General features: G+C 48.3%; 1 protein-coding gene across 1 annotated transcript in view; it reads left to right on the top strand.

Annotated features, from left to right (window-relative positions):
* The first annotated feature begins 396 nt into the window (after window positions 1–396).
* Window positions 397–27,985, top strand: part of SLC15A1 (solute carrier family 15 member 1) — a 54,185-nt gene continuing 26,596 nt past the window's right edge. Inside the window, exons 1-8 of the mRNA XM_060191785.1 lie at window positions 397–519; window positions 16,316–16,332; window positions 18,233–18,314; window positions 18,410–18,551; window positions 19,826–19,945; window positions 24,113–24,212; window positions 24,366–24,456; window positions 27,424–27,507. Of these exons, the coding sequence (XP_060047768.1) occupies window positions 516–519; window positions 16,316–16,332; window positions 18,233–18,314; window positions 18,410–18,551; window positions 19,826–19,945; window positions 24,113–24,212; window positions 24,366–24,456; window positions 27,424–27,507 (640 nt within the window). The 5' untranslated portion in view covers window positions 397–515. The remainder of the gene's footprint in view (window positions 520–16,315; window positions 16,333–18,232; window positions 18,315–18,409; window positions 18,552–19,825; window positions 19,946–24,112; window positions 24,213–24,365; window positions 24,457–27,423; window positions 27,508–27,985) is intronic.

Below are 27,985 nucleotides of genomic sequence, written 5' to 3'. Positions count from 1 at the left end.
TTTTTAAAAAGGGGGGTACTGGAACTCTCCCCACCCCACCCCTCCCCAGAAAGGCCTCCGGGTTCCCTTTCACACAGGGGGACAGATCAGCACCCCACGCCTGCCAGCCACACAGAGTGTGGTGGGGTCCACCGAAAGGCACCGCGAACACCAGCTTGTTAGAAATCCAGATTCTTCAGCCCCACGCAGATCTCCTGAAGGTGGGATGGGAATGTGGGGCGGTTGGTGTTGGGGGGACCTTCGAGGAGGGTGCCTCAAGGTTGGCCCAGATGCTCGCTGGCCCGGGTGCTGGGTGACAGCAGTGCCGGGAGCCCACCCCCAAGCGCCGGGGGAGGATCCCTGGCCCGGAGGGGAACCCGGTGCGGGGCGGGGGGAGGAGCCGGGCGCCGGGCGCCCCGCCCGCACACCTGAGCGGCCAGGTGGCCGGGCTGGCTGGTCGCCGCGCAGACGGGCAACACCTCGGGGAGGCTACACGCTGCCGGTGTCCGTGGGGGAACCAGCACCGAGCCGCCACCATGGGTAGGTGCGCGGGCGCCCGGGACTGGAGGGCTGCGCCCACACGTTCCGCAAAGAGGGGGGCCTCGCCAGGACTGCGCCCAGGGTCCCCGAGGTCTCCGCGGTGGCCGGGGACGAGAGTGGCCGCGGCGGGAAGGGACCCGAGGACTTGACGGCGCGCGGACTCTGCGCTCCGGGGAACCCGGGCGGGGGGGATCTTTGGCCGAGCACCCTCACACCCCACTCGGTGCGAACCCTGAAACTGCAAGAATGTGGGCACTGATCTTGACCTGCCCACTCGGGAACCTGCCCTGCCGCCCTGCGTGCGCGGGGGTGGTGGTGGTGGTGGTGGCGGCCGTGGACTTGAGCTGAGCCGCTGGACGTCCAGGGGCGCTGGTGGCGCACGCGCCCGGCTGGTGGAGGGGCCCTGCCAGGGACCAGTGGAAGGGAGGGGGCAGCCTCACCACTGTCTCCACGTTTCAAGAGAAGACACAGGAGAATGGCATTTCTTTCTTTTTCTTTTTCTTTTTCTTTTTCTTTTTCTTTTTCTTTCTTTCTTTCTTTTCTTTCTTTCTCTTCCTTCCTTCCTCCCTTCCCCTCTCTCTCCTTCTCTTTCTTTTTAAAAAGATATTTATTTATTCTCTTTTGTTGCCCTTGTTGTTTTATTGTTGTAGTTATTGTTGTTGTTGTTATTGATGTTGTTGTTGTTGGATAGGACAGAGAGAAATGGAGAGAGGGGAAGACAGAGAGGGGAAGAGAAAGACAGACACCTGCAGACCTGCTTCACCACCTGTGAAGTGTCTCCCCTGCAGGTGGGGAGCCGGAGGCTCAAACCTGGATCCTTAGGCAGGTCCTTGAGCTTAGTGCCACCTGCGCTTAACCTGCTGTGCTACCACCAGGCTCCCTCTTTCTCTTTCTTTTACTTTCTTTCATTTTTCCCCTCTCAATCCTTCTTTTCTCTCCTCCCCCCCATCTCCCTCCCTCTCTTCATTCTTTCTTCTCCCTCTCTTTCACCCTCTCCCTCTTCCTCACCCCCCCTCCAAGGGCTGAGTGCCATAAAGCCTGGGCATCCCTGGCTAAGCCCTTTGGGTCTGGATTTTTCTCAGCCACTAGACTATTTTCACTGCACATATGAGTGAATTCACTAAGTGATTGTCTTTGGGGCTGGGGAGACAACGTACTGGTTATGATCTTCATGCCTGAGGTTGTAATGTCCCAGGTTTAATCCCCCAGCACCACCACCAAACAGATCTGAGCAGTGCTCTGCTATCCATCTCTCTCTCTCTCTCTCTTTGTGTTTGTGTGTACTCTCTGTCACTAAAATATAATGAATATAAATGTTAAAAAGTGGCCCTCAATGGGGGGGGGGCCACTGGCTGTGACCATGCCCCACGTGCACCCTGCTGGCTGTGTCAGCTGCGCCCATTCCAGAGGGTGCTCCTGAGCAGCTGCTGTCACTAATGGGTGCCCAGGGGGCTGGCTCCCCTCCCACCTCACTACGTCACTGTCACTAGTTTGCTCCTCCTGTTCCTTATGGGGGGGGACTCTGGAGCATGTATTCAGGCTTATGTCAAAGATGAGTCACTCTCCACTGTTCAGCTTGACCTTTTTCTTTCTATTCTTTCTTCTTAAAAAGTTTTTATTTATTATTGATTTATTTATATTAGATAGAGACAGAGAGAAATTGAGAAGGGAGGGGGGAGAGAGAGGGAGAGAGACAGAGACACACCTGCAGCCCTGCTTCACCACTTGTGACGCTTTCCCCCTGCAGGTGGGGACCAGGGGCTTGAACCCGGGTCCTTGTGCACTGTAATGTGTGCGCTTAGCCAGGTGTGCCACTGCCTGGCCTCTCTTTCTTTCTTTCACCAGGCCTCAGCTCTGGCTTATGGTGGTGCAGGGGACTGAACCTGGGGACTTTCAAGCCTCAGGCATGAAAGTCTCTTTGTAAAACTATTATGTTATCTACTCCTGCTTCTCTCTCTCTTTTTCTTTCTTTCTTTCTCTTTTTAAAAATTTTTTTAGTGTGAGTGTAGCAGGAGCCACACATTAGCAATGCCACTTTCCCGCGACATTCTTTTGTCCGTTTCTGTAGAGTGGCAGAGAAAGACCCCAGCACTCTGGTGCCACAGTACTTCCTCCGGGTACAGCCAGGCACCCAGGGCCAGGCCGGTCCTCTGTGTGGCGAGCCATTTTTCCAGCCCCTGTATTTCCCAGTATTCCTAAGGCAGCTCTACTCCCAGCCTCTGCTGTTGCCTAGTTATAATGATTAAACCCAAAGTTAACTTCAGAAATTTGGGAGTGAATGGGTGCTTTTTAGTTTGCAGATTAACCCTTCAGTAGTTTGTTGTTGTTATTGTTATTGTTGCCAGTGATTGTTGCCAGTTATTGTTATTGTTGCCTCCTCATTCTAGTAGAGATGGAAAATGCGTATTTCAACACGTTTTATTTTTAAACAAAAAATAATAATCCCTTCCTAATTGTTCAACTTCTCTTTAGTTTACTAAGTACAAAAAGAGAGAGGGTGGGGGTACATAGCATAATGGTTATACAAAGAAACTCTCATTTCTGAGGCTCCAAAATCCCAGGTTCAATCCCCCACACCACCATGAGCCAGAGCTGAGCAGTGCTCTGGTAAAAAAAAAAAAAAAAAAGAGAGAGAGAGAGCTCACCAGGTAGTGGTTCACCTGGTTGAGGACACATGTTACAATGCTCAAGGACCTGGGTTCAAGCCCCCCGGTCCCCACCTGCAGGGTGAAAGCTTTGTAAGTGGTGAAACAGGGCTGCAGGTGTCTTTCTTTCTCTCCATTCCTCTCAATTTCTCGCCGTCTCTATCAGTCAATCAATAAATAAATATAATAAATTTCTTAAAAGGAAACTTATTTTTTAAAGAGAGAGAGAGAAAAAAAGATTTGGAAAGTAGAAAAGACGCACTATTTATTATATTATTAATAGAGACAGAAATTGAGAGGGGAGGGGAGATAGAGAGGGAGAAAGACAGAGAGACACCTGCAGCCCTGCATCACCACTCCTGAAGCTTTCCCACTGCAGGTGGGGACCAGGGGCTTTGAACCTGGGTCCTTGTGCACTGTAATGTGTGTGCTTAACCAGGTGCGTCACCCCACAGTCCCTATAGTTGCACTATTGTCACCTTATGAGGACAGATCTTTAGATTGTCCCTTGAGATTGAAAGACAAACACTCAAAAACCTGGTGGCTACAAGGAGAGTCGCAAGGAGACAGCTCTTCACTCTTAGGTTGGCAAACCTCTCTGAAAGAGGGTCAGATAGTAAATATCTCAACTTTGGAGACCGTACTTTTTTTTACCAGAGCACTGCTCACCTCTGGTTTATGGTGGTGCAGGGGATTGAACCTGAGACTTCAGAACCTCAGCCATGAGAGCCTCTTTGCATAATCATTATGCTGTCTCCCCCGCCCTGGACCATACCTTCTCTGTGCCAGCAATTCAAACCCAACCTCGTAGTTGGAAAGATGTGAACAAATAGGCAGAGCTGTGTCCCAAGAAAATGTGATCTGTGGGGAAACAGAAAGAGCCCTTTCCTCAGTTCTGTCTGGGGATGGAGGGCTCAGGACAGCCAGGACTCTCCTGGTACTGAGAGACAGAACTGGGGGAAGGGCTCCTTCTCTTGTGACCCAAGAGGACACAACAGCCAGTGCTGAAGCCTCCCCAAGGACCGGAGTAGAGCCACCTCTGAGGCCAGTTAGGGCTGGGGACGCTTTTACTGAAGGTTTGGGGACATTTCTGTATTTCCCCTCATCCTGAACTTAGCCAGAGTCCATGCAATTTTTTTGACAGATATATTTATTATTATTTTAAAAATATTTATTTATTCCCTTTTGTTTCCCTTGTTTTTATTGTTGTAGTTATTTTTGTTGTTGTCGTTGTTGGATAGGACAGAGAGAAATGGAGAGAGGAGGGGAAGACAAAGATAGACACCTGCAAACCTGCTTCACCAGCTGTGAAGCGACCCCCCTGCAGGTGGGGAGCCAGGGACTCGAACCGGGATCCTTATCTGGTCCTTGTGCTTTCCACCACGTGCGCTTAACCCACTGCGCTACTGCCTGGCCTCTAATCACTGCTGTTCTTAACACCACCTTTGGGAGATCATTCTCAAACTCCTGACACTAATTTACCCAAAACATGGCCACCATCGGCAAGCCAAAGACTAGACTGTGCCAGTTCTTCCCGCCACCGTCTCATTTGGGGACTCTGTAGCAAGACGGGTGAGAGGAGGGATAAAGAGAGTCAGCCTGGGCCAGGTGGGGGTGCACAGGGTTCAAGCCCTGGGTCCCCACTCACAAGGGAGAAGCTTAGAGTGTTGGAGCAGTGCTGCAGGTGCCTCCAGCTGCCCCTTTCACCTGCGCTCTCTCCCTTCTGCATTTCTGTCTCTGTCAGAAATGAAAGGAAGAAAGACAGAAAGAATGAAAGAGAGAGAGAGAGAGAGAGAGAGAGAAAGCCACCAGGAGTGGTGGAGTTGTGTAGGTGCCGGCGGCAGGGAAAAATAAAAAAGGGTCAAGTTCCTGGAAGGAGCAAGGGGGGGAAGTGCTGAACTTCAAAGCATGAGGTCCCGTGTTTAACCCCAGGCATCGCATATGCCAGAGTGGCACTCTAATACTCTGTCCTTTGTCACATTAATGATGACATGAGAAGAGTAAAAGGGCCCGAGAGATGGCACAGTGGAGAAAGTGGTGACGTCTCAAGCATGAGATCCTGAGTTCCGTCCCTGGTACTGCCTGAGTTATGCCCGAGTGATGTTCTGGTTCTCTCTCCTTCTCTCCTTCTTTTTGCTCATAAGTAAAATTATCTGTGGTCCAGGAGGTGGCACAGTGGGTAAAGTGTTGGACTCTCAAGCATGGGGTCCTGAGTTCAATCTCTGGCAGCACCAGAGTGATAATCTGGATAACCCTCCAGATAACCCTGGAGGCAATTAAAACAAAAAAAAAAGAACAGCAGTGATCTGTGACACACCTGGTTTAGTGCACAAGGACCCAGGTTCAAGCCCCTGGTCCCCACCCACCTGTAGGGGTAAGGCTTCATGAGTGATGAAACAGGACTACAGGTGTCTCTGTCTTTCTCCCTCTCTAGTTCCCCCTCACCTCTCAGTTTCTCACTGTGTCTATCCGACAATACATAAATAAATAATTTTTTTTTAAGTAGAAAAACGGGAGTGACGGACTGGTGTGACACAGTGAAGGCTGATGGGCGTGGGCCTAAATCATTATTGCATATTTTGGGGACGGGGTGGCAGGGATGGAACCCAGGGCCTCACATACTCAAAACCTGGTTACTGAGTGAAGGTAAAAGCTAGTGTCCTTGAAGAAGGCCTCATCTCTAGGGGCAGGAACAGAAGCTCAGAGACCTCATCTCCCACACCATGGGGCGGCTGGGATATGTAATCCTTGGGAGACCAGGGAGCAGATTGAACAGCCCCACCAACTAGTTGAGCCACAGGGATCTTTCACGAGAGAGACAGACAGACAGGCCTTGTGTTCCAGACCCAGGGTGGGCGTGGGGCCGGCATGTGCCACCTCTGGGGGCCTCCTGGCTCCCTCATGGACAGGACACCTGGGTCCTCTCTTCCACAGGTGGGAAAGTGGGTAGGTGTCCCAGGTGAGGTTATAAAAGACTGAAAACAAGGGCGGGCTCAGAGGAACATTCCAGGCCGTTCCTCCTTGCTGATGATGGAGTAAGAAGGAGCAGGGTGTTTTCAGGGGGTGGCTCTCTGACTCATGTCGCTGCCTGGGCGGCAGAAGGAGGCCTGGGCCTGAGGTGTTGCAACTTCACCCCAGGGTTGTGGCTGGGCCCAACCACAGGCAGGTTGCTCACAGGGAAAGTGGACAGTGGGCCAGCTCACAGGGTGCCTGGCAGCGCTGGGTCTGATGGCCACGACAGGTCACTGAGGTATTTGACCCGAGAGCAGGCAGTTCTTCTTCTTCTTCTTCTTCTTCTAGCGTTTGCCCTTCTTCCGTAGCCAGTCAACAGCGTCAGGTTGAGCCTGATGTCAAGTTTCGAGACCTCCTTTGAATCTGGAGAGGTGGCAGTCGTTGACTATGTGGGTCATAGTCTGTCTGTAACCGCAGGGAGCAGGCAGTCTCCGTGGTTGATGCCAAGGGGAAGAGGAACCTCGTCCTCAGACTCCCCCCCAGGAAGGAGGAGGACCTGGTTCTTCAGGTTCAGCCCAGGCTTGCTCCCAAGCTGCTGAAAGGAAGGGGCTGAGATTTTGCCCCTGCTCCAGGCCACTGCTTTTTCATTCAGATAAGAGAGCTCAGTGAGGTGCCTAGTTACTGCCCATGGGGATATGCAAAAGCGAGCCTGGGCCCAGGCCTCAGGCTGGAAACTTCCACCAGTGTGCTTCCCTGAGGACACCCATTCAAAGCTCTCAGAGGAAGGACTTAAAAACTCCTGCGAGCCACAGTAAGAAGCTAAATGCTGGGAGCCGGGCGGTAGCGCAGCGGGTTAAGCGCAGGTGGCGCAAAGCACAAGGACCAGAATAAGGATCCCGGTTCGAGCCCTGGCTCCCCACCTGCAGAGGAGTCACTTTACAAGCAGTGAAGCAGGTCTGCAGGTGTCTGTCTTTCTCTCCCCCTCTCTGTCTTCCCCTCCTCTCTCCATTTCTCTCTGTCCTATCCAACAACAATGACAGCAATAACAATAATAACTACAACAATAACAACGACATCAATACTACTACTACTAGCGTTTGCCCTTCTTCCGTAGCCAGTCAACAGCGTCAGGTTGAGCCTGATGTAAAGTTTCGAGACCTCCTTTGAATCTGGAGAGGTGGCAGTCGTTGACTATGACATCAATAATAACAATAACTACAACAATAAAACAACAAGGGCAACAAAAGGGAATAAATAAATATTTAAAAAGGAAGAAGAAGCTAGATGCTGTCAGCGTGGGAGCTTCAGCCTGTGTGAGCTTGAGCTTGCACACAGCTAGCTGTGGATTTCTAGGCATTAAAGTCCCAAGTTTAGGAGTCGGGCTTGTAGCACAGCGGGTTAAGCGCACGTGATGCAAAGCACAAGGACCGGCATAAGGATCCCAGTTCGAACTCCCGGCTCCCCACCTGCAGGGGAGTCACTTCACAGGCGGTGAAGCAGGTCTGCAGGTGTCTGTCTTTCTCTCCTCCTCTCTGTCTTCCCTTCCTCTCTGTCTTATCTAACAACGACGACATCAATAATAACTACAACAATAAAAAAGGGCAACAAAAGGAAAAATAAGTAAATATAAAAAATAAATAAAGTCCCAAGTTTAATTAAGCCCCAGCACCATGTATATCAGAGATACTCCGACCTCCATCTTGTGAAATAGATAAAATACAAAGATTTGAACAAGAACCCTGCTCAGCTCTGGCTTACAGTGCCAGGAATTGAACCTGGGACCTCAAAGTCTCTGGCATGAAAGTCTGTTGTGTAACTACAGTACTATCTCCCTGGCCCAGTAAAATTGAGCGTTTTTTCTTTCCTTCCTTCCTTCCTCCCTTCCTTCCTTACTTCCTTCTTTCCCTTTCTTTATTACTGAATAGACAGAAGTTGAGAGGGGAGAGGGAGATAGAGAGGGAAAGAGACAGACACCTGCAGCCCTGCTTCACCATTTGTCAAGATCAGGGGCTTGAACTTAGGTCCTTGAGCACTGTAATGTGCGTGCGTAACCAGGTGCACCACCGCTAGGCCCCAAATTGAGCATTTCTCTAGATTTCAGAAACCTGGAAATGCTGCACCCTCTACAATGAGCCTTGGCACCACGTGGGGACGTCACAGACAAGACGCAAGAAGAAACATCATGGGTAGTGGCGTGGCTTGTGGTATCTCTCCTTCCCTCTGTGTCTCCCCCTCCACCCCCGTTTCTAAACTTAAAAAGGAAAAAGGAAAAATTGACCTAGGTCAGTGATATTGTATACCCACTAGATCTTAGTGCTGCATTTAAAAGACATAAGAAAGCTCGATTTACTTTAGTTTGTAGGACAAATCTAGCGGGGGTGTTTTGTTTTTCTTTCTTTTTTGATAGGGACAGAAATAGGGATGGAAAGGGGGGCCCGGGGGTGGGGGAAGAGAGACATCTGCAGCACACATCCACTGCTCATGAAGTCTACTCTCCTGCAGGTGAGGACCGGGGACTTGAACCTGGGTTCTCACACGTGGTGATATGTACATTGTACCGGGTGCATCACTGCCCAGCCCTGCTAGATATTTCCTAGTTTATTTGTTTATTTACTTCACAGGTAAGGTGCTGAGAGGTAGAAAGAGAAAGAGAGCCAGAGCACCACTCTGACAAACTTGATGTCAAGGATCCAACTCGGGGCCTCATGCCTGAGCAGCTAACACGCTGTCTGCTGTGCCGCCTCCCAGGCCTCCCAGCTAGAATCTCTAGTGAGCGATGTTCGCGCGCACACACCTCCGGAGACACAGCTCCCCAACTAGTCCTCTGCCTTTGTTTCTTCCTCTTTCTGTCACCAGGGTTATTGCTGGGGCTCGGTGCCGGCACTACGAATCCACTGCTTCCAATGACCACTTTTTGCCTTTCCCCCCGTTCCTTTTTTTTTTCTTTTTTTAAATATTTATTTATTTATTCCCTTTTGTTGCCCTTGTTGTTTTATTGCTGGTGTTATTGATGTCATTGTTGTTGGATAGGACAGAGAGAAATGAGGAGAGGAGGGGAAGACAGAGAGGGGGGAGAGAAAGAGAGACGCCTGCAGACCTGCTTCACCGCCTGTGAAGCGACTCCCCTGCAGGTGGGGGGCTGGGGGCTCAAACTGGGATCGTTACACCGGTCCCTGCGCTACTACCTGACTCTTTTCTTTTCTTTTCTTTTCTTTTTTGGATAGGACAGAGAAATTGAGAAAAGGAGGGGGAGATTGAGAGGGGGTACTTCACCACTCATGAAGCTTCCCTATTGGGGAGTGGGAACGCGAACCTGGGTCCTCATTCATGATCATGTGTGAGCTTAACCAGGTGCGCCACCCTCCAGCCCCCATCCCAGAGATGTCTCAGCCAGCAGAGCAAATACTTTTCCACAGGGAGGCTCTGGGGTCCATTCCCAGCATCCAACGGAGCATCATGGACTGAGGGGACCCCATGGACTGGGTACCATGTCCTGGCTCCAGCCTGATTGCTCTGACCAGAGAGGGTCCCATGGCCTTTGCAGTCCTGACTGAGTCAGCAGAGGACTGTTACTCTTATTATTCTCTTGCCGTGGAGAGAGGGAGGTCTGTTGTCACAGACCACGAAAGAGTGTTCCTGGTTGTGCAACTCGGGGAATTTTCCTGGTTTTTTGCACCTGGGCTGTGACCTCAGCGACTCTGCTGTGGTAGCTTCCCTCTGCCTCTGCATGTTGCTTCGGCCAGTGTCCCCAGGCCCTCTGGCTGTGATGAGAGTGTCTCCCAGCTGGGACCCAGCCTCCCAGTCCCCTTGGATGCTAAGGCAATGTAGAGCAGAGTAGTCTAGGGAACCATGTCTGCCCCCTCCTCCCCAGGAGTGGGCAGGGGTGTTCCAGGAGAGGCCATTGCCTTCTGGAGATCTCAGCTCACTCTTGTGAGGCACCTGCTACGAAGCCTGATAGAACCTTGTGTACTTATTTCAGTCCTGGTGTACCTGACCCCACATGCCCTGGAGGCAGCCCCTGTGTTAGAGGTGGAAATGAATGTTAGCAACTGGAGGTGTGGAAACCGCTGGGACGGTGAAGCACTGGACTGGCTTGCCCAAGGTTCCCAGTTCCATCCCTAGGACTGCATATTCCAGGGTGCTGTCCTACTTGGCTTCCCCCCATGTGAACTCTCCCCCATACATGACAAATAATAAAATTAATCTTAAAAAGGGGCAGGGGGGAGTCGGGCAGTAGTGCAGTGGGTTAGGTACACGTGGCACGAAGCACAAGGACTGGCGTGGGGATCCTGGTTTGAGCCCCCGGTTCCCCACCTGCAGGGGAGTCGCTTCACAGGCGGTGAAGCAGGTCTGCAGGTGTCTATCTCTCTCTCCCCCTCTCTGTCTTCCCCTCCTCTCTCCATTTCTCTCTGTCCTATTTAACAGTGATGAAATCAATAACAACAACAATAAAAAAACAAGGGCAACAAAAGGGAAAATAAATAAATATAAAAGGGGGGCAGGGGTGCCGGGTGGTGGAACACCTGGCCGCACTTCCCTGTCAGCATGCACAAGGACCTGGTCCCCGCCAACAGTGGGGAAGTTTCTTGAGTGGTGAAGCAATGCTGCAGGTGCCTCTCTATCTCTCATCCATCCATCTCCAGTCCCTCTTTTTTTTTTTTTTTTTTTTTTGCTTCCAGGGTGAGCACTGGGGCTTGGTGCCTGCACTACGAATCCACTGCTCCTGCCAACCATTTTTGTTTGTTTATTTTGTTTTATTGGATAGGACAGAGAGAAACTGAGAAGGAAAGGGAGATAGAGAGGAGGAGGAGGAGGAGAGAAAGACAGACACCTGCAGACCTGCTTCACCACTTGTGAAGCGACTCCCCTACAGGTGGGGAGTGGGGGCTCGAACCTGGGTCCTTGAGCTTTGTGCTATATGTGCTTAACCTGGTGAGCTACCACCTGACCCACTGCCCTTCCCTCTGGATTTCTCTTTGTTGCTATCTAATAAATAAGTAAATGAGGTATACATATTAAAAAAGGTGAGAGGTGGCACAGTAGAACTTTGAATTTGCAATTATGAGGGCCTGAGTTTGAACCCAAGCACCACATATGCTGAAACTGGCCTCTCTTGCTCTCCTCTCTTTATCTCTCTCACTCTCATGAAAAAAAAAAAAGATGTCTCATTTTTGTTTTGTTATTTTAAAGAAGGCAATTTGCAGAAGCAAATAAAGCAAGTAACAGTCTCCACCCCCCACCTTAAAATCATGTGTCAAATGAGGACTTTTATTATCGTTGTTTTTATTGCGGTGTGCTGAGCCCTGCCAAGTTCTGGCTTAAGGTGCAGGAATTAAACTCGAGTGAAACTAATAAGTACCAGGTCACTCAAACATATGGGTTAAACTGACCCTCTGGACAGCCCCTCGCCTTCCAGCCAGCCAACATGATTATTCCAAAGTAAGCAGAATTGTGTGATAATCTAAGTATTGTGATCAGACTTCAGACTCAGCTTGAACACTGTGAGTACCCTGGAACTTTGTAAGATAGCAATGCAGGTGACAAGAGTACCGAGAAATGCTGACCACAGTAAGATACCCAGGGAGCAGCTCTGAACTCTGCAGGAAGAGCCAGCAACCTCTGCCCCTTAATCATAAAAGGAGCCCTTTGGAACACACACCTTCCAGAATATATGCTTCCCCGACCAGTGCCTGAAAATCACGTCACAGTTCTTTGTAAGCATTAGCTTGGAGATTTCATTTTCCAAATTTAGTTTTGGGTGTTAGAGTAAGATGTAAAGTCTCAGGGTGGTTTACTCTTATTTATTAATTTCCTTTATTCTTATCACTGTTTCTTTCCTTTTTAAAAAAAAAATTCTTTATTGAGGGATTAATGGTTTACAGTTGGCAGTAAATACAATAGTTTGCACAGGCATAACATCTCCCAGTTTTCCACATAACAGTTCAACCCCCACTAGGTCCCCTCTGCCATCATGATCCAGGACCTGAACCCTCCCCCCACCCCCAGAGTCTTTTACTTTGGTGCAGTACACCAGCTCTGTTTTCTCACTTTTCCTAAAGGAGAGATAGGTGAAAGAGAGAAAGGAAGAGGCACCCGTAGTGCTGCGCCACCACTCAGAAAGCTTTTCCAGGTCCTGGAACATGGTAACGTGTTCTCTACCAGGTGCACCACGACCTGTTCCCCTTATTTATTTTTAAAATTTATTATTTATTTATTCCCTTTTGTTGCCCTTGTTTTGTTGTTGTGGTTATTATTGTTATTATTATTGATGTATATACCTCATCACAGACCCCTGCAAGCGTCAACCCGGCTTTGACCTAGCGCATTATGATTGGGCCCTCCTCAATCGCTACCGAACAGGCCATGGCCGGTGCGCCGCTATGTTCCATTGCTGGGGAGCCAGAGACGACCCGAACTGCCCCTGCAGCTACAGACAGACTATGACCCACATAGTCAACGACTGCCACCTCTCCAGATTCAAAGGAGGTCTCGAAACTTTACATCAGGCTCAACCTGACGCTGTTGACTGGCTACGGAAGAAGGGCAAACGCTAGAAGAAGAAGATTATTGATGTCATTGTTGTTGGATAGGACAGAGAGAAATGGAGAGAGGAGGGGAAGACAGAGGGGGAGAGAAAGTCAGACACTTGCAGACCTGTTTCACTGACTGTGAAGCGACTCCCCTGCAGGTGGGGAGCCGGGGGCTTGAACCACGATCCTTACTTCAGTCCTTGCGCTTTGTGCAAGTGTGCTTAACCCGCTGCGCTACCACCCGACTCCCTCCCTTATTTATTTATTTATTTATTTATTTATTCCCTTTTGTTGCCCTTTTTTATTGTTGTAGTTATTGTTGTTATGGATGTCATTGTTGTTGGGTAGGACAGAGATAAATGGAGAGAGGAGGGGAAGACAGGGGGGGAGAAAAAGATAGACACCTGCAGACCTGCTTCACCGCTTGTGAAGTGACTCTCTTGCAGGTGGGGACCTGGGGGTTTGAATCAGGATCCTTATGCTGGTCCTTGTGCTTTGCGCCACGTGCGCTTAACCCACTGCACTACCGCCAGACTCCCCCCCCCCCCATTTATTTTTAAGATTCATTTATTTGTCTTTCTGAGAGAGAGATAGACACCAAAGCCCCACTCAGGTCTTAAGGTCAGTCAATGAGCTTTCTCCCCAGTCTCTTTTCTGTGATTCTACTCAGCTTCAAAGTAAATCAAACCTTTGGCATTGGTATTTAGCAAATAACAGGTTTTAAAAATAATATTCAGCCAGAAGTTATAGGTGCCATGGCCTGGGAGAAGTATGAAGTCTCTAAGTTCAATCCCCGGCATCACGTGTGCCAGAATGATGCTCTGGTTCTCTCCCCCCTTTACCTAACTAATTAATCAATGTTTTAAAAGTCATAGGCGTAATCTTAGCCAAAGGGAGTCTTTCCCTGTGAATGGGAATTCTTAGAAATATGAATAAGTAATGATCACAGTGGAGTTCCCGGTGACCTCAGCAGAGTCGGGCTTTCCTAAGTCTCTGTTGCTTCTCTGTAGAAGGCACACCCCAAGAACCGGTCTGGTCATCTGTGGGGACGAGTCCTGGACACAGTGAGAAAACTGGCTTTGAATTCAGCCCATCTTCTGACTGGTGTTTTGATGTCCCTAGCCCTCATCCATGGAAACTTGTTTATTTATTATTATTATTTTAACTGCTTCTAGGGATTCAGTGCTGGCATTATGAATGCACTGCTCCTGGTGACCATTTTTTCCTTTTTTTTTTTTTTTTCTATTTTATTCAATGGGACAGAGAGAAAAATCGAGAGGGGAGAGGCAGAAAGACACCTGTACACCTACTTCCCCACTCAGGTGGGGAGCAGAGGCTCCAACCCGGGTCCTTGTGTGGGTCCTTGCGCACAGTACTGTGTGTGCTTGACTGGGTACGCTGCCACCCTGCCCCCCCCTTTCTTTTTCTTTTTCATTTTATTGGGATTTATAGTTTCCAGTACAGCTGCTGACATATGGGTTCAATGTCTTATGTCCCTGTGAAAGGTGTCTGCAAAATATTTTCACCACCAACTTAGGTCCTTTTCATCATTATACAACAAGACCCCTTCATCCCTTCTGTGTCCCTCCTTCCCCAGAGTCCTTTGCTTTGGTGCAATACACCCTCCCACACAGAGTCCAAGTTTTGCTTTCTGTTGTCCTTTTCTGTCCTTGTTCCTTTCTTTCTCTCTCTCTCTCTTTCTTTCTTTCTTTCCTTCTCTCTCTCTTTCTTTCTTTCTTTTTTACCGGAGCACTGCTCTGGCTTATGGTGGTGTGGGGGATTGAACCTGAGACCTGGAAGCCCCAGGCATGAAAGTCTGTTTGCATGATCATTATGCTATCTCTCCCAGCCTGTCCTTGTTTCTTAAATTCTACCTATAAATTAAATTCTATCCAGTATTTGTCCTCTTTTTGGCTTATCTCACTGGACACAGTGCATTGTAATTTTTAAAATATTTTTATTTATTACTGGATAGACACAGAGAAATCGAGAGAGGAATGTAAAACATTAATTCCCCAATAAAGAAATTTAAAAAATTTAAAAAAAAGAAATTGAGAGAGAAGGAGGAGAAAGAGAAAGAGAGACACCTGCAGCCCTGTTTCACCACTCATGAAGCTTTCCCCCTGCAGGTGGTGACCAGGGGCTTGAACCCAGGTCTTTGCACTCTGTAATGTGTGCACTCAACCAGGTGTGACACCACCTGGCCACTGTAAACTTTTTTTAAGATTGATTTTGTTATTAATGAGAGATAGGCAGCAAGTAAGAGAGAACCAGAGCACCACACTGGCACTTGCAGTGCTGGGGATTGAACTTGGGCCTCCTGCTTGAGAGTCCAGTGCTCTATCCACTACATCATCTCCCAGGCCGCTTTGTGGACACTCACATGGTGCCATCTCAGGGTGGCTGGTGTGGTCTTCATCTAACAGGTCACATGCCTGACGCCCTGCCCATGACTTCCTCGGTCCACCCTCCACCCTCAGAGCAGCCCCTTCTCACAGGTAGGCAGAGAGCCCGGTCTCTTTCTGCTGAGGAACTCGCCTAAGTTAGGGGTCACGGAAGGCTGGGGCTGTGGGGGCGAAGGGTCCGCCTCACAGCTCAAGGTGTTCAGGGCCATTTGGTTTGTGCTGGCTTGCTGGGATGCTCTGTCCTTTCCTTCCTTCCTTCCTTCCTTCCTTCCTTCCTTCCTTCCTTTCTTTCCTTCCCTCTTTCTTCCTTCTTCCTTCCCTCCCTCTCTCCCTTTAAAAAAATATTTTATTTACTCATGAGAAAGATAGGCAGAAAGAGAGAAAGAACCAGACATCACTCTGGTACATGTGTTGCCAGGAGTTGAACTCTGAACCTTATGCTTGAGAGTCCAGTGCTTTATCCACTGCACCACCGTCCAGACCATAGCCTTTTATTATAATTCCAAAAATCATAATAAACCAGCATACTCCTTAGACTCTGAAAGCTGGAGTGGTTTTATCCCAGGGAAAAGGGAGAAGTGATGGCTAGGGAGAGGGGTCTCTTTTGCTCCCCTCTTTCCTCTAGGCATAAGCATTTTTAGACCTCGGGGACCAGAGAGTGGGTAGCCTGGTTGAGAGCACACACTACCTTGTGTAAGGCCCCGGGTTCAATCCTCCACTCCGTAGCTGTAGGAGGGAAATTTCACAAGCAGTAAAACAGTACTGCAGATATCTCTTTTCCCCCTCTCCCTCTCTATCTCCCCTCCTTTTTCAATATCTCTGTGTCCTATCAAATTAGAAAAGAAAGAAAGAAAGAAAGAAAGAATGAATGAATGAATGAATGAATGAATGAATGAATGAATTTGAGATTTCTTCAACTTGTGAGCTAGCTTACTGGGACAGAGCACTGGGTCTGAGCCTGGCCCCCCGCTGCACTGGAGGAAGCTTTAGAGCTATGCTAGCTTTCCCTCCCTGTCTCTGTGCAGAAGGTTCTGGAAGGAAGGTGGGTGACACCCTGATTTTATCCTCACCTCAGCCCATGTGCTGTTGTCTCCTGTGGGCAGCTCCGACGTGTCTGCAGGAGGAAATGGTCCTACTGGGACTCTAGCTCTCCATCCCCACGGCCTCACGGGACGTGTGGCCTTGGGGGAATGTCAGAGGGGCTGACTTGGGGTTTGAAGAACTCGGCCCTCATTCACATTGGCTCTTTTGCTTTTTCTTTCAGGGATGTCCAGATCTCAGGTGAGTGTCCTCTTACGTCTCCACCAGTGGCGGGTGTGTTTCCCTCGGGGTGGGTCCCCCAGATTTCCTCAGCTCCGCTCCCTTCACTGACAAAGGCGGGCTTCCGGCACGGGCTTCCTGCTCTCTGGGGTGCGGAGAGTAAGTGGCTCTTCTCAGACTCGCCGTCCGCCTGGCCTGCCTGTGGGCTCCATGCGGGTGCACACACACATGCTTAGCACAGCCTGGCCTCACAGGGGCAGCAGTACTGGGAGGCCTCCTCAGGCCAGGTCTCTACTTACTCCTTTTCTTTAATATGTATGGCGTCAGAAATATTGATTGTATTAGGGCAGAGACAGAAATAGGGAAAGAGAGACACTTGCAGCAATGCTTCACCACTTGTGAAGCTTCCTCCCAACAGGTAGGGACGGGGGGCCTGAACCCAGGTTCACTTATATACTCTATTGGTGCACTGCTGCCCAGCCCTTGAATATTTGTATTTGATAGACCAGAGAGGAATTGAAAGGGAAGGGGGAGGAAGAGAGAAAGACAGACCTGCAGCACCACTTAACTGCATATGGAGCGTCCCTACTGTGGTTCAGAGGCTTGAACCGGGTCCGTGTGCATGACAATGAGTGTGTTCAACTGGGCATGCCCCTGCCTGGCTCCCTTCACTTGCCACTTTTCTCCTTTCTTCCTTCCTTCCTTCCTTTCTTTCTTTCTTTCTTTCTTCCTTTCTTCCTCTCTTTCTCTCTTCCTTTCTTTCTTCCTTTCTTTCTCTCTTTCTTCTTTTTCTTTATTGGAGGGTTAATGCTTTACAGTTGGCAGTACATGCAGTACTCTGCACATGCATAACATTTCCCAGTTTTCACAGAACAATTCAACCCCCCATCCCAGGTCTTCTGCTACCATGTTCCAGGACCTGGACCCTTTCCCCCACCCACCCCAGCACCTTTTACTTTGGTGCAGTCACTTGCCATTTTTCAAAGAGAGAGGGAATGAGAGAGGGAGTGAGAGAGGAGAAACTTCACAGCATCACACCCCATCTTGGAGCCCTCCTGTGCCTTTTGTGCTGTCGAGGCTTGAACCCAGGGCCACATGCATGTATGTGTACACTGCACCCAGTGAGCCTCTTCCTGATCCTTGGGCATGCTTTTTAAAATTTGGATAGAGAGAGATTGAGATGGAAGGAGCAGATAGCGGAAGAGACACTTGCAGCATTGCTTCACTGCTTGTGAAGCTTCCCCTGCAGGTGGGGACTAGGGGCTTGAACCTTGTGCACTGTAATGTCTGCTCTCAACAAGGTGCACCACTGCTTGGCCGTGGCCATACATTTTTTTTTTTTTTAATTCTCTGACTGGCAAGATAGCTCACTGGTCTAGTGCACCTGCTTTGTCTTCACACACCTAGACTCCAGCCCGTCCCCCCCACCTCACTGGAGCACTGGGCTGTCTTTCTGTCTAACCCTCTCTCTCTCTGTTTGTCTCTGAAAAAGCTGACGCAGAGGGGTAAAGTCCTAACAATAGAATCAATTAAAAAAAATAAAAAAGTGAGGAAGTGCAGGTGGTAGTGCAGCGGGCTAAGCGCAGGTCGAACAAGGACCTATGTAAGGATTCCCCCAGGCTCCCCACCTGCAGGGGAGTCGCTTTACAAGCAGTGAAGCAGGTCTGCAGGTGTCTATCTTCCTCTCTCGCTTTCTGTCTTCCCCTCCTCTCTCCATTTCTCTCTGTCCTATCCAACAATGACATCATCAACAATAATAACTATAACAATAAAAAAACAAGGGCAACAAAAGGGAATAAATTTTTTTTAAAAAAAAGTTAGATTCCTCAGAAGCCCTGCTGGGTGGTCACAGGAAGCTGTGTCCTGGCCCCAGGGCCTCCAGGCCACCCTTCACACCCTGAACCCCTCCTCCTCCCACCAGAATTGCTTCGGCTACCCCCTGAGCATCTTCTTCATCGTCGTCAACGAGTTCTGCGAGAGGTTCTCCTACTATGGGATGCGCGGTGAGTCCTGCCGGCAGCCCCCTCCTCCCCTGGGGAAGGGGGTCACATGATGGTGGCCAGTGCTAACGTGCTTCCTGCCCCCCTACCTCTAAAAGCACTCCTCATCCTGTACTTCCGGCGTTTCATCGGCTGGGATGACAACCTGTCCACTGCCATCTACCACACCTTCGTGGCCCTGTGCTACCTGACACCCATCCTGGGTGCGCTCATCGCCGACTCCTGGCTGGGCAAGTTCAAGTGAGTCCTCCCCAACCCCCACCCTGCCCCACTTTTTGTGTTAGCTGATAGGCCAGAGAGGGGTTCTTGGCTTTGTGGTTTGAGAGAGCATGGGGACAATGACAAGGAAATGTAAAGCTCTTAGGAGGGCATGAGGGTCCTGGCTCTGCTCCACAGAATTCACTTTACAGTCATGAATGTAGTTATGCAATATCATTTGGTATGAATTGAGAGAAGCATGCAGGAAAGTGAGCCCCATCCTAGAGGTTTCCAGGACTGGGAGGGAAATATAGGCTCTATATAGGAAGTGGGAGGTTCCTGCTGTCTTAGGGTTTAAGAAGACAATAGATAGTTATTGCTATAATCACATTATTTGGCAAATGGGTTAACTTTGAAAAATCCCTTTGTTAGGACTTGCTGTATCCTACACAACATCACCATAATTTATGTCCTTTGACATTGTTTGTATATAGCTCTGCCACCGGTTGCTTCTGTTCTCCCTGGTCTAGGCTTTAAAATATTTTTATTGTTGTTGTAGTTATTATTGTTGTTATTGATGTCGTCATTGTTGGACAGGACAAAGAGAAATGGAGAGAGAAGGGAAAGACAGAGATGGGGAGAGAGAGATAGACACCTGCAGACCTGCTTCACCGCCTCTGAAGGGAAGTCTAGGTTTTTAAGAGAGTTAACATATCAAAGACTCAGCCTATGTATTAAAAAGCCTCAGTCCATGCTTTAAAAAGTTTGAGACGTTCCATTTTCCCCCTCTCATATTAATTAAATAGTGATGGAACATTCTCTACCATTGTTGATCCAAGTTGAGGGCAAGGTCCTATGGTAGACCCCAGATTCTCCTGCCGGCTGCCGGGGCTCCGTGCTTCCTCTCCTAATCCATTGCTCCCAGCAGCCATTTTGTTTTCCTTTTTTTTTTTTTTTGGTATTTTCTTTCTGTTTTATTTGATGAGACAAGTTGAGGAGGGAGGGGCAGACAGAGTAAGAAAGACGCTCGCAGATCTGTTACACCAATCCGGAAGCTTCCCCCCTTCCCCACAAGTGGGGCAGTGGAGGCTTGAACCCCAGTCCTTACACACGATAAAACATGTGCTTAACCTGCTTCACCACAGCCCAGCCTCCAGGGAGTCTTTCCACACGCTGCCAGCTTCACCCAAGTCTGAGAAACAAGTAGCATCATGGCTGGATGTTGACAGCTGGAGGCAGGGGCCCTTTGGGTGGCGGAGGAGGGAGCGAGTTGCTTCTGGCGTTAACCTGGATTCTCTTCACCCCTTTGCACACAGGACGATTGTGTACCTCTCCATTGTCTACACAATCGGGCAGGTGGTCACTGCAATCAGCTCGATTCATGACCTCACGGATGCCAACCATGATGGCACCCCCGACAATATGGCCGTGCACGTGTGAGTGGATGAAGGCAGCTGTTCCCCACCCCACCCCACCCCACCCCCACCCCCACCCCCACCCCCGCGGTGTCTGCTCAATGCAATTTTCATCTTTTCCTCTCAGGCTTTTTTTTTTTTTTTAATTTGGCACCAGGACATGAACACAGGGCTTTGTGCATGTGTGATACTCTCCAGCCTGATTTTTTAAAAAATTTTAAATATATATATATTTATTTATTTTCTCTTTTGTTGCCCTTGTTGTTTTTATTCTTGTTGTAGTTATTGTTGTTGTTATTGATGTCATTGTTGTTGGATAGGACAGAGAGAAATGGAGAGAGGAGGGGAAGACAGAGGGGGGAGAGAAAGATAGACACCTGCAGACCTGCCTCACGGCCTGTGAAGTGACTCCCCTGCAGGTGGGGAGCCGGGGCTCGAACTGGGATTCTTACTCCGGTCCTTGCACTTCGCAGCACCTTTGCTTAACCCGCTGCGCTACCGCCTGATCCTTCCTCTCTCCATTTCTCTCTGTCCTATCCAACAACAACAATAATAACCACAACAGTAAAACAACAAGGGAAACAAAAGGTCCGATACTCCAAACTGAGTTCTGGCTTACTACTTGTATGACCTTAAGTCTGTTTCTCAACAAACTTCTGTGTCCAAGTCCGTTTCTTTGCACCTCCTCTCCTGTGGGACTAGTGTGGAATTTCTGGGGTGAGCTTTCTGTTGTCGTTATTTATGAGAAGAGAGGGAGGAGGAAGAAAGAGTGTCACTCTGGCACATGTGATGCCGCGGATCCAAATTGAGACATGACGCTTGAGAGACCAACACGCCGTCCACCATTCTATCTCTCGGGCCACTATCTTGTGTTTTAAAAGATTTGTTTATGAGAGAGAGAGAGAAAGAGAGAGAGAGAGGTGGGGGGAAGAGGGTGAGCTAGAGAGGGAACTCAGGACTTCAGGCTTGAGAGTCCAGGGCCTTATCCACTGCACCACTTCCTGGGCTGCTAGGGGTGAGCTTCTAGAATATTCCCTGGCAAGTGTTAAGTACTTGAGAAAGTTTAGCTACTTTCTCAAGTACTTTATTTCATGGAGTTAGTTTTGGAACATGCCAACTATTTTCACCAGAGTGTAGGGTATGTAATCAACTGGTCATGCTATTGCAATTTTTATTTTTTTTACCAGAGCATTGCTCAGCTCTGGCTTATGGTGATGCGGGGGATTGGACCTGGGACTTTGGAGCCTCAGACACGAGAGTCTCTTTGCAGAACCATTATGCTCTCTACTCCCACCCCATATTGTTCAAAATGGTTAGAGATCAGGGCTGTAGCTAGAGGAGCTGGGGTTGGATTCCCAGCACCAATATAAATAGACAAACAAATAAATAAACAAGGCTCGTAGTGACAACACTCGGCACAAGTTGTGTTATGAGACAACGAGGAGGCTGGAGAGGTAGTTCACTGTGTAGGGACTGTCCTTTGCCACATGCGCAGCCTGGTTTGAGCCCTGGCCCTGCATGCGGGTTGCAAGGCACCAGGGGAAACTCTGTTATTGTGATTTCTCTCTGTGTCTCTCTGCCTCTCTCTGAATAGAAAAGTGACCCAGGAGCAGTGATGCCACACATGTATGAAGCCCAGGCTCTTCCAATTAAAAAGGCAGGCACTCTGGCCAGGGAGATAGCTCAGCCTGGTCACACACCCGCTGGCTTGCCCGAGGCTCCGGTGACCACAGGCTCATTCATTCCTTGGCAGCTTCTCAGGTCAGGGCTGAGCAGTTCTCTTCCTCTCTCTGCCATCATAGAGATTGGTTGATGGATTGGTTTACTAGTGAAGGAGACAGCAGAGGAGAGACAGCCGTGTGACGCAAGGGGTTAAACTCGGGACCTCCTGTTGGACAGTCCAAAGCTTTATCCACTGCACTGATTCCCAGGCCATCAAGCAAATCTTTTTAGAAAGAGAGAAACAAAATCAAAGTTTATCCAAAAAGACAAGCATGGATTTTCCCCACTGGGGTTCAGTTCCACCATAACTTCACTGTTTCAAGTGGCCAGTTCTTTTCTTTCCTCTAGATGGATACAGGGTGAGAGACAGAGGGATACAGAGACAGAGGGGAGAGACACCATAGCACCGCTGCACCACTTAGGAAGCTTCCCCACAGCAAGTGCCCCCTTGTGGTGGCCTAGGGCTCAAACCCAGGTCCTCACACATATGGCGACACATGTGCTCAAATGCATGAGCTACCTGTTGTGCAAGCTTCCTCCCTCCCTCCCTCCCTCCCTCCCTTCCTCCCTTCCTTCTACGCAAGGTGGAGAGAGTGAGAGAGCCGACAGCATCCTTCAGGACAATGAAAGCCGGCTCAGGCCTCTGCTGTGCACCTGATGGAGCAGCGTACCGTCTAAGCGAGCTGTTTCACTGGCTCAATAATGTTTTAAAAATCTTTTTCATTTTATTCTATTGTAATGAGAGAGAGAGAGAGAGATACAGAGGACACAGAAATACCAGAGCACTGGTGGTGCTGAGGATTGAACCTGGGGCATTGGAGCCTCAGGCATGAAACCCAAGCACTTTTTTTTTTTTTAAAAAGTAACCTTTTCACTTTGTCTTCTGTATGTCAAAGCAAGACTGTCAATCAAGAAGACAGCGGAATAAACATTTATAAAGCCTGAACTACAGCACCGACTATCAATCTAAGAAAACTACAAAATGAGGGATGATAAATTCTAAGTGATTTTTTTTTAATTTCAGTAAAAGTAAACAATCCTCAATCCCTTTTTTATTATAAATAATCCCATTTCTTCTTCTTCTTGTTATTATTAATCCTGTTACAAATAATCTCATTTGTTATTATAATAGTATAAATATTTTTTGCCTCCATTACGCACGGTTCCACTGTTCCCAGTGGACTTTTTCTTTTTCTTTTTTTAATTCAGTTTTCTCCTTTTTATTTATTTATTTATTTTCCCTTTTGCTGCCCTTTTTTTTCATTGTTGTAGTTATTATTGATATTGTCATTGTTAGATAGGACAGAGAGAAATGGAGAGAGGAGGGGAAGATAGAGAGGGGGAGAGAAAGACAGACACCTGCAGACCTGCTTCACCGCCTGTGAAGTGACTCCCCTGCAGGTGGAGAGCCGGGGGCTCGAACCGGAATCCTTGTGCCGGTCCTTGAACTTTGTGTAACGTGCGCTTAACCCGCTGTGCTACCGCCTGACTTCCTCTTTTTTTTTTTTTTATTTCAGATTGAGGGGAAGAAAAATAGACATCAGAGTGTAGTCTGGGAGGTGGTGCAGTGGATAAAGCACTGTATTCTCAAGGATGAGGTCCTGAGTTCAATCCCTGGCAGCACATGTACCAGAGTGATGTCTGGTTCTTTCTCTCTCCTCCTATCTTTCTCATTAATAAATAAATAAATCCTAAAAAAAACCTCAAAATAGAAGAAAAATAGACATCAGGGACAGTACCATAGCACCCTCCACCCTTCATGGAGCTTCCCCTGGTGCTTTGCATGGTGTTCTTCGGTAGTGCCAGAGTCTTGAACTTAGGTCCTTGTGCTTGAAACAGTGTGCGTTCTGCTGGCAGGGGGTAAGCTATCTCCTGGTCTGTGTAAACAGAGTAATATCATATGTTATAACTTGACATTCTGTTTCTCAGTTATATATTGTTTTCCAATATCTGCTAATGACTCTAGCAATCTTTTATGATTGTGTCAGAGATAAGCTTAAACATCTTACATACCCAGTAACCACTGAAGTTACAAAAGAGCCCCATAGGGAGTGGGCAGTGGAGTGCAGAAGGACCTGGGTTCAAGGGCTTAACAATTATTGAACTAGTGCTGCAAGTCTCCATCTCTCTCTCTCCCTCCCTCCCTCCCTCCCCCTTCTGTCTTCCCCTTCCCTCTTAATTTCTCTGTCTCTATCCAAAATCAATCAGCATTTTAAAAAGAGCCACGTAATATACACCTTTGTCCTCAAGCTCTTGATAAAACCATCAACTCGAAGCCTTTGTGTCCAGGTATCATTCACCTTTTGTGGAGACGGCGTTCCCGTGAATTATCTTCCCTTAGTCCCATGAGTTTCTTCTCTGTTGCAACCCCATCCCCACCCCCTGGAAAGATAAACAGAAAGACAAGGTTCTGCTTTCAAAGATCTGGCAGTTTCTGCTTTAACTGCCCTCCCTCTCCCTCCCCAGGGCCCTGTCCATGATCGGCCTGGCTCTCATAGCTCTGGGGACAGGAGGCATAAAACCCTGCGTGTCTGCGTTTGGTGGAGACCAGTTTGAAGAGGGCCAGGTAAGATCACGTGCCTCCACAGAAACAATTCCCTACACACGGGAATCACATCCCACCCACGCAGTGTGTCCATCATCACATCGCCGGCGACACGGGACCGGCTGTTACACACCCAGAGTCACCACCCTCCCCCTTCTTTGTTCTTCATTATAGGAGAAACAAAGAAACCGGTTCTTTTCCATCTTTTATTTGGCCATTAATGCCGGAAGCTTGCTTTCTACCATCATCACTCCCATACTCAGAGGTAAACCAGCATCTGCGGGGCTTCTGTGCGTCTTTGCTCAGTTGTGGGGAGAAAGGCAGGTGAGCAGGGCCAGTCCTTGCTTTGTGTGTTTCGTTTCTCTCTTCTGCCGTTCTGCTTCAGCTGCCAGAGAAAGACTATCGCACGGGGCAGAGCAGAACACCCCTCTGGGCCCTGTGGTGTGGGGATGGAACCAGGGACGTGAGGCTCAGTGTTCCAGGCTCTGCCTGTTCAGCCTCCTCCCTGTTGTCCTGGGCTGCTACCTTCAGACCTGTTGTCCTAATCTTCTGCCAATGACATCTCTAAAGAGGATCAATCAGCTTTTTAAAATTATAGTTACTGGGGCCGGGTGGTGGCGCACCTGGTTGACCGCACATGTTACAGTGCCCAAGGACCCTGGTTCGAGCCCCCGGTCCCCACCTGCAAGGGGAAAGCTTCACAAGCGGTGAAGCAGGACTGCAGGTGTCTCTCTGTCTCTCTCTCCCCTCTCCATTTCTGATGATCTCTATCCAATAAATAAATAAAGATAATTTTTAAAAATTATAGTTACTGCAAACTCCTTCTTCTGGGCAGGAATACAAAATAAGTTGTGGAGAAGTCAGGCCTGGGGGGTAATGGGAGGGGCATCTTTGATATTTTTGTCTTCAAGGTGGCATCTTTTTTATTCTGTGCTTTCCACTAATCTCAGCTATTTCTTCTTCCTCTCCTCCTTCTTCTAACATTCTTCTTCTTCTTCTTCTTTTAATATGAGAGCATGGGAGAGAGAGAGAGGGAAGGAGAGAGAGGAAGCAAAAATTAGAGCATCACTCTGGTACATGGGATGTGGGGAATCAAACTCCAAACCTTATCCTTTTAGGTTCAAAGCTGTAACCATTGTGCCACCCCCTGGGCCACTTTAATGTCAGATATTTCTAAAAGAGCTGCCCCAGTGCCCACCAGTGGGTACCGGCTTCATGTGTCCCTAGTTTGTCCAGGCCACAGGGTCCTCTCTTTCTCCCTAGTGTGGTCCTGTGCTCCTTCCTCTCTCCCCAGGCCTGCTTCCCACACCAGGCCAAGGGGCACCCGTTGGGTTGGTCCTCTTAAGGACTATCTGGGGACAAATAAGAGGAAATAGGATCCTGGTATCCACAGTGCAAATCCAACTAAGTTATAAAATAGTGATATTTTATAGAGATTTACATATTTCTCGTATTGAGTAGTAGTTTGAGACTGACACTGAAACTTCATTCCTGCTTGATTTTTTTTTTTTAAAGAAAGATTTATTTACTTATTTGTTTGTTACAGGGAAAAGAGAGAGAACTAGGACATCACCACTGGTACATACAATCCTAGGGATTGAATTTGGGGACTTCATGCTTGAGATTCCAATGCTTTATCCACTGTGCCACTTCCCAGCATGTCCCACTTACTTTATGGGGAAAATGGAAGTACTATCTTTTATTCTTGCAACTGAGGAGTGGTGCAGTGACCACAGCACTGGGCCTGTAAACATAAGGCCCCCAGTTCAGTCCCTGGCATTGCATGTGCCAGCATAACGCTCTGGTTCTCTCTCTCTCTCTTCTCTTTCTATCATGAATAAATACACTTATTAAAGTAGCTTTTCTTCTTATGTAATATTCCCTCCCTTCCTCACCCTGATCCTCTGCCAGGTTCTACCAGGACGTGCACTGTGTGTGTTTGAGTTAGGGGTTGTGGTAAAGGGGAAACTGTTTTTTTACAAGATAAAACCATGACTCCTGTAAATATAAAAGAACACATGACAAAGATTTTATATATCTTACTAGCCAGTGGGGGAACTGAAAATTTCCTACACCCTATTCCAGTAAGACCTTGACTGACAGAGACTTGTGTCCTTTACAACGACGGGAGTTATTTTACGCTGCTCACTACCCTGTTTTCTACGACTTAACACCTTTTCTTTCTCTACAGAATTGTACAACAGGTGCTCAGATCAGACTATATCTGGAGGAATCCCCAGCCTCTCTGTTTCCCGTTCTATGGTCTTCATTTTATCCCTTCTCAGTCCTGGGATCTCAAAGCTAAAATAGATCAGAGACTGGCAAACTGTGACCCAGGATCAAATCCAGAAATCTGGACAAGACCGGTCCTTGTGTGTTTTCTGTGACATCTTTCACCCTTCAGTGGTGTGGCAGGGTCACCGGGACAGAGACTGGACAGACCAAAAATCCCTAAAGTCCTCAGTATCTGAATATCACAGAAAGTCTGTTACCCTCTGCCCTGGACCTTGTAATTGTTTTCTTTCTTTTTTAAAATGCTTATTTTATTCTTATTTTAATGAGCAAGAGACCAGATCATTACTCAGCTCTGGCTAACAGGGTTCTGGGCCCTGAATCTGCGTTCTCAGATCCTCAGGTGTGAGAGTCTTTTGCAACCTGTATGCTATCTCCCAGCCTAGTAATCATCATCTTATTTGGTTTTTCCTGTCCTCCTCCTTCACCTCTTCCTCCTCCTCTTCCTCTCCCTTCTTCTATAAGAGCACTGCTCAGCTCTGACTGAGGGATTGAACCTGGGACCTTGGAGACGTTCGCAGGAAAATCGGTCTCCGTAACCATTATGCTGTCTCCCCAGTGATCGTTTTCTCTGACATTAGTTCGGGACCATAAGTCATGGATTTTCATGCTACTTTTTATTCTCTTTACTGTGTGCCACTGTCTTCAAGTTACTGTATCCAGGTCATTTTTCTCTGCTACAAAAACCCTCAGAACCAAGAAAAATCCGCGGACCACAAGGCACCTATTGTCTGGTTGTGGACATCTAATTGGGGGCTAAGATGAGACTCTGTCTCTGTCTCCTCTCACTACCACAGAGCTAACTCAGCAGTCAAGGACATTAATATCTAGAAGACTAAGTGAAAACAATACCTTGAGAACCCAAGTGGGATTTTTAGGTGGTTATTACATGAGCATCACCACTGCCATAATAAATGTCAGTCTTGCCATTTCTCCCCAGTCCAGGAGTGTGGAATTCACAGCAAACAGGCTTGTTACCCACTGGCATTTGGGGTTCCTGCAGCTCTCATGGCTGTCTCTCTGAGTAAGTAGAAGCCTGTTGCACTGTTAATGGTCCCGTGATCCAGCCAGGCCCTCGCACAAGCTATTGTGACCAATTGTTTTGTTTGTTTGTTTCCAGCATACTTTTGTTATTCTAAATGTGTTATTGAATACCTTATTATCAGGCAACAACACAATTAGGTTCCTACCTACAAGAGGCACACAATTTTGAAGAGGGATTTGCAAAACAGCCAATTCAGTGAAGGACTGTGTGTCACGACAGAGCTCTGTACAGAATTTTCTGTCACCGTGGCTTAGTGAGTTTCTGAAGAAATCTTGATGGTGTTTCGCTGAGTTTTCAGGTGGCTTTCGTCGCTTTTTTCTAGTTCCACAGGAGAGCTATCTGAAATGGCTCCTACTCCATAGCCACGCATCCCGACTCCTTGTGATCAATTTTTAAAAATAGGTATGATATGTTGTAACACTAGGCAGTGTGATGAACCGACACCCCATGTTAACCA

The sequence above is a fragment of the Erinaceus europaeus genome, chromosome 5 (assembly GCF_950295315.1).
Source record: "Erinaceus europaeus chromosome 5, mEriEur2.1, whole genome shotgun sequence".
Taxonomy (NCBI): domain Eukaryota; kingdom Metazoa; phylum Chordata; class Mammalia; order Eulipotyphla; family Erinaceidae; genus Erinaceus; species Erinaceus europaeus.
The sequence above is the reverse complement of the archived record's forward strand: the minus strand, read 5'-3'. Positions and strand labels throughout refer to the sequence as shown.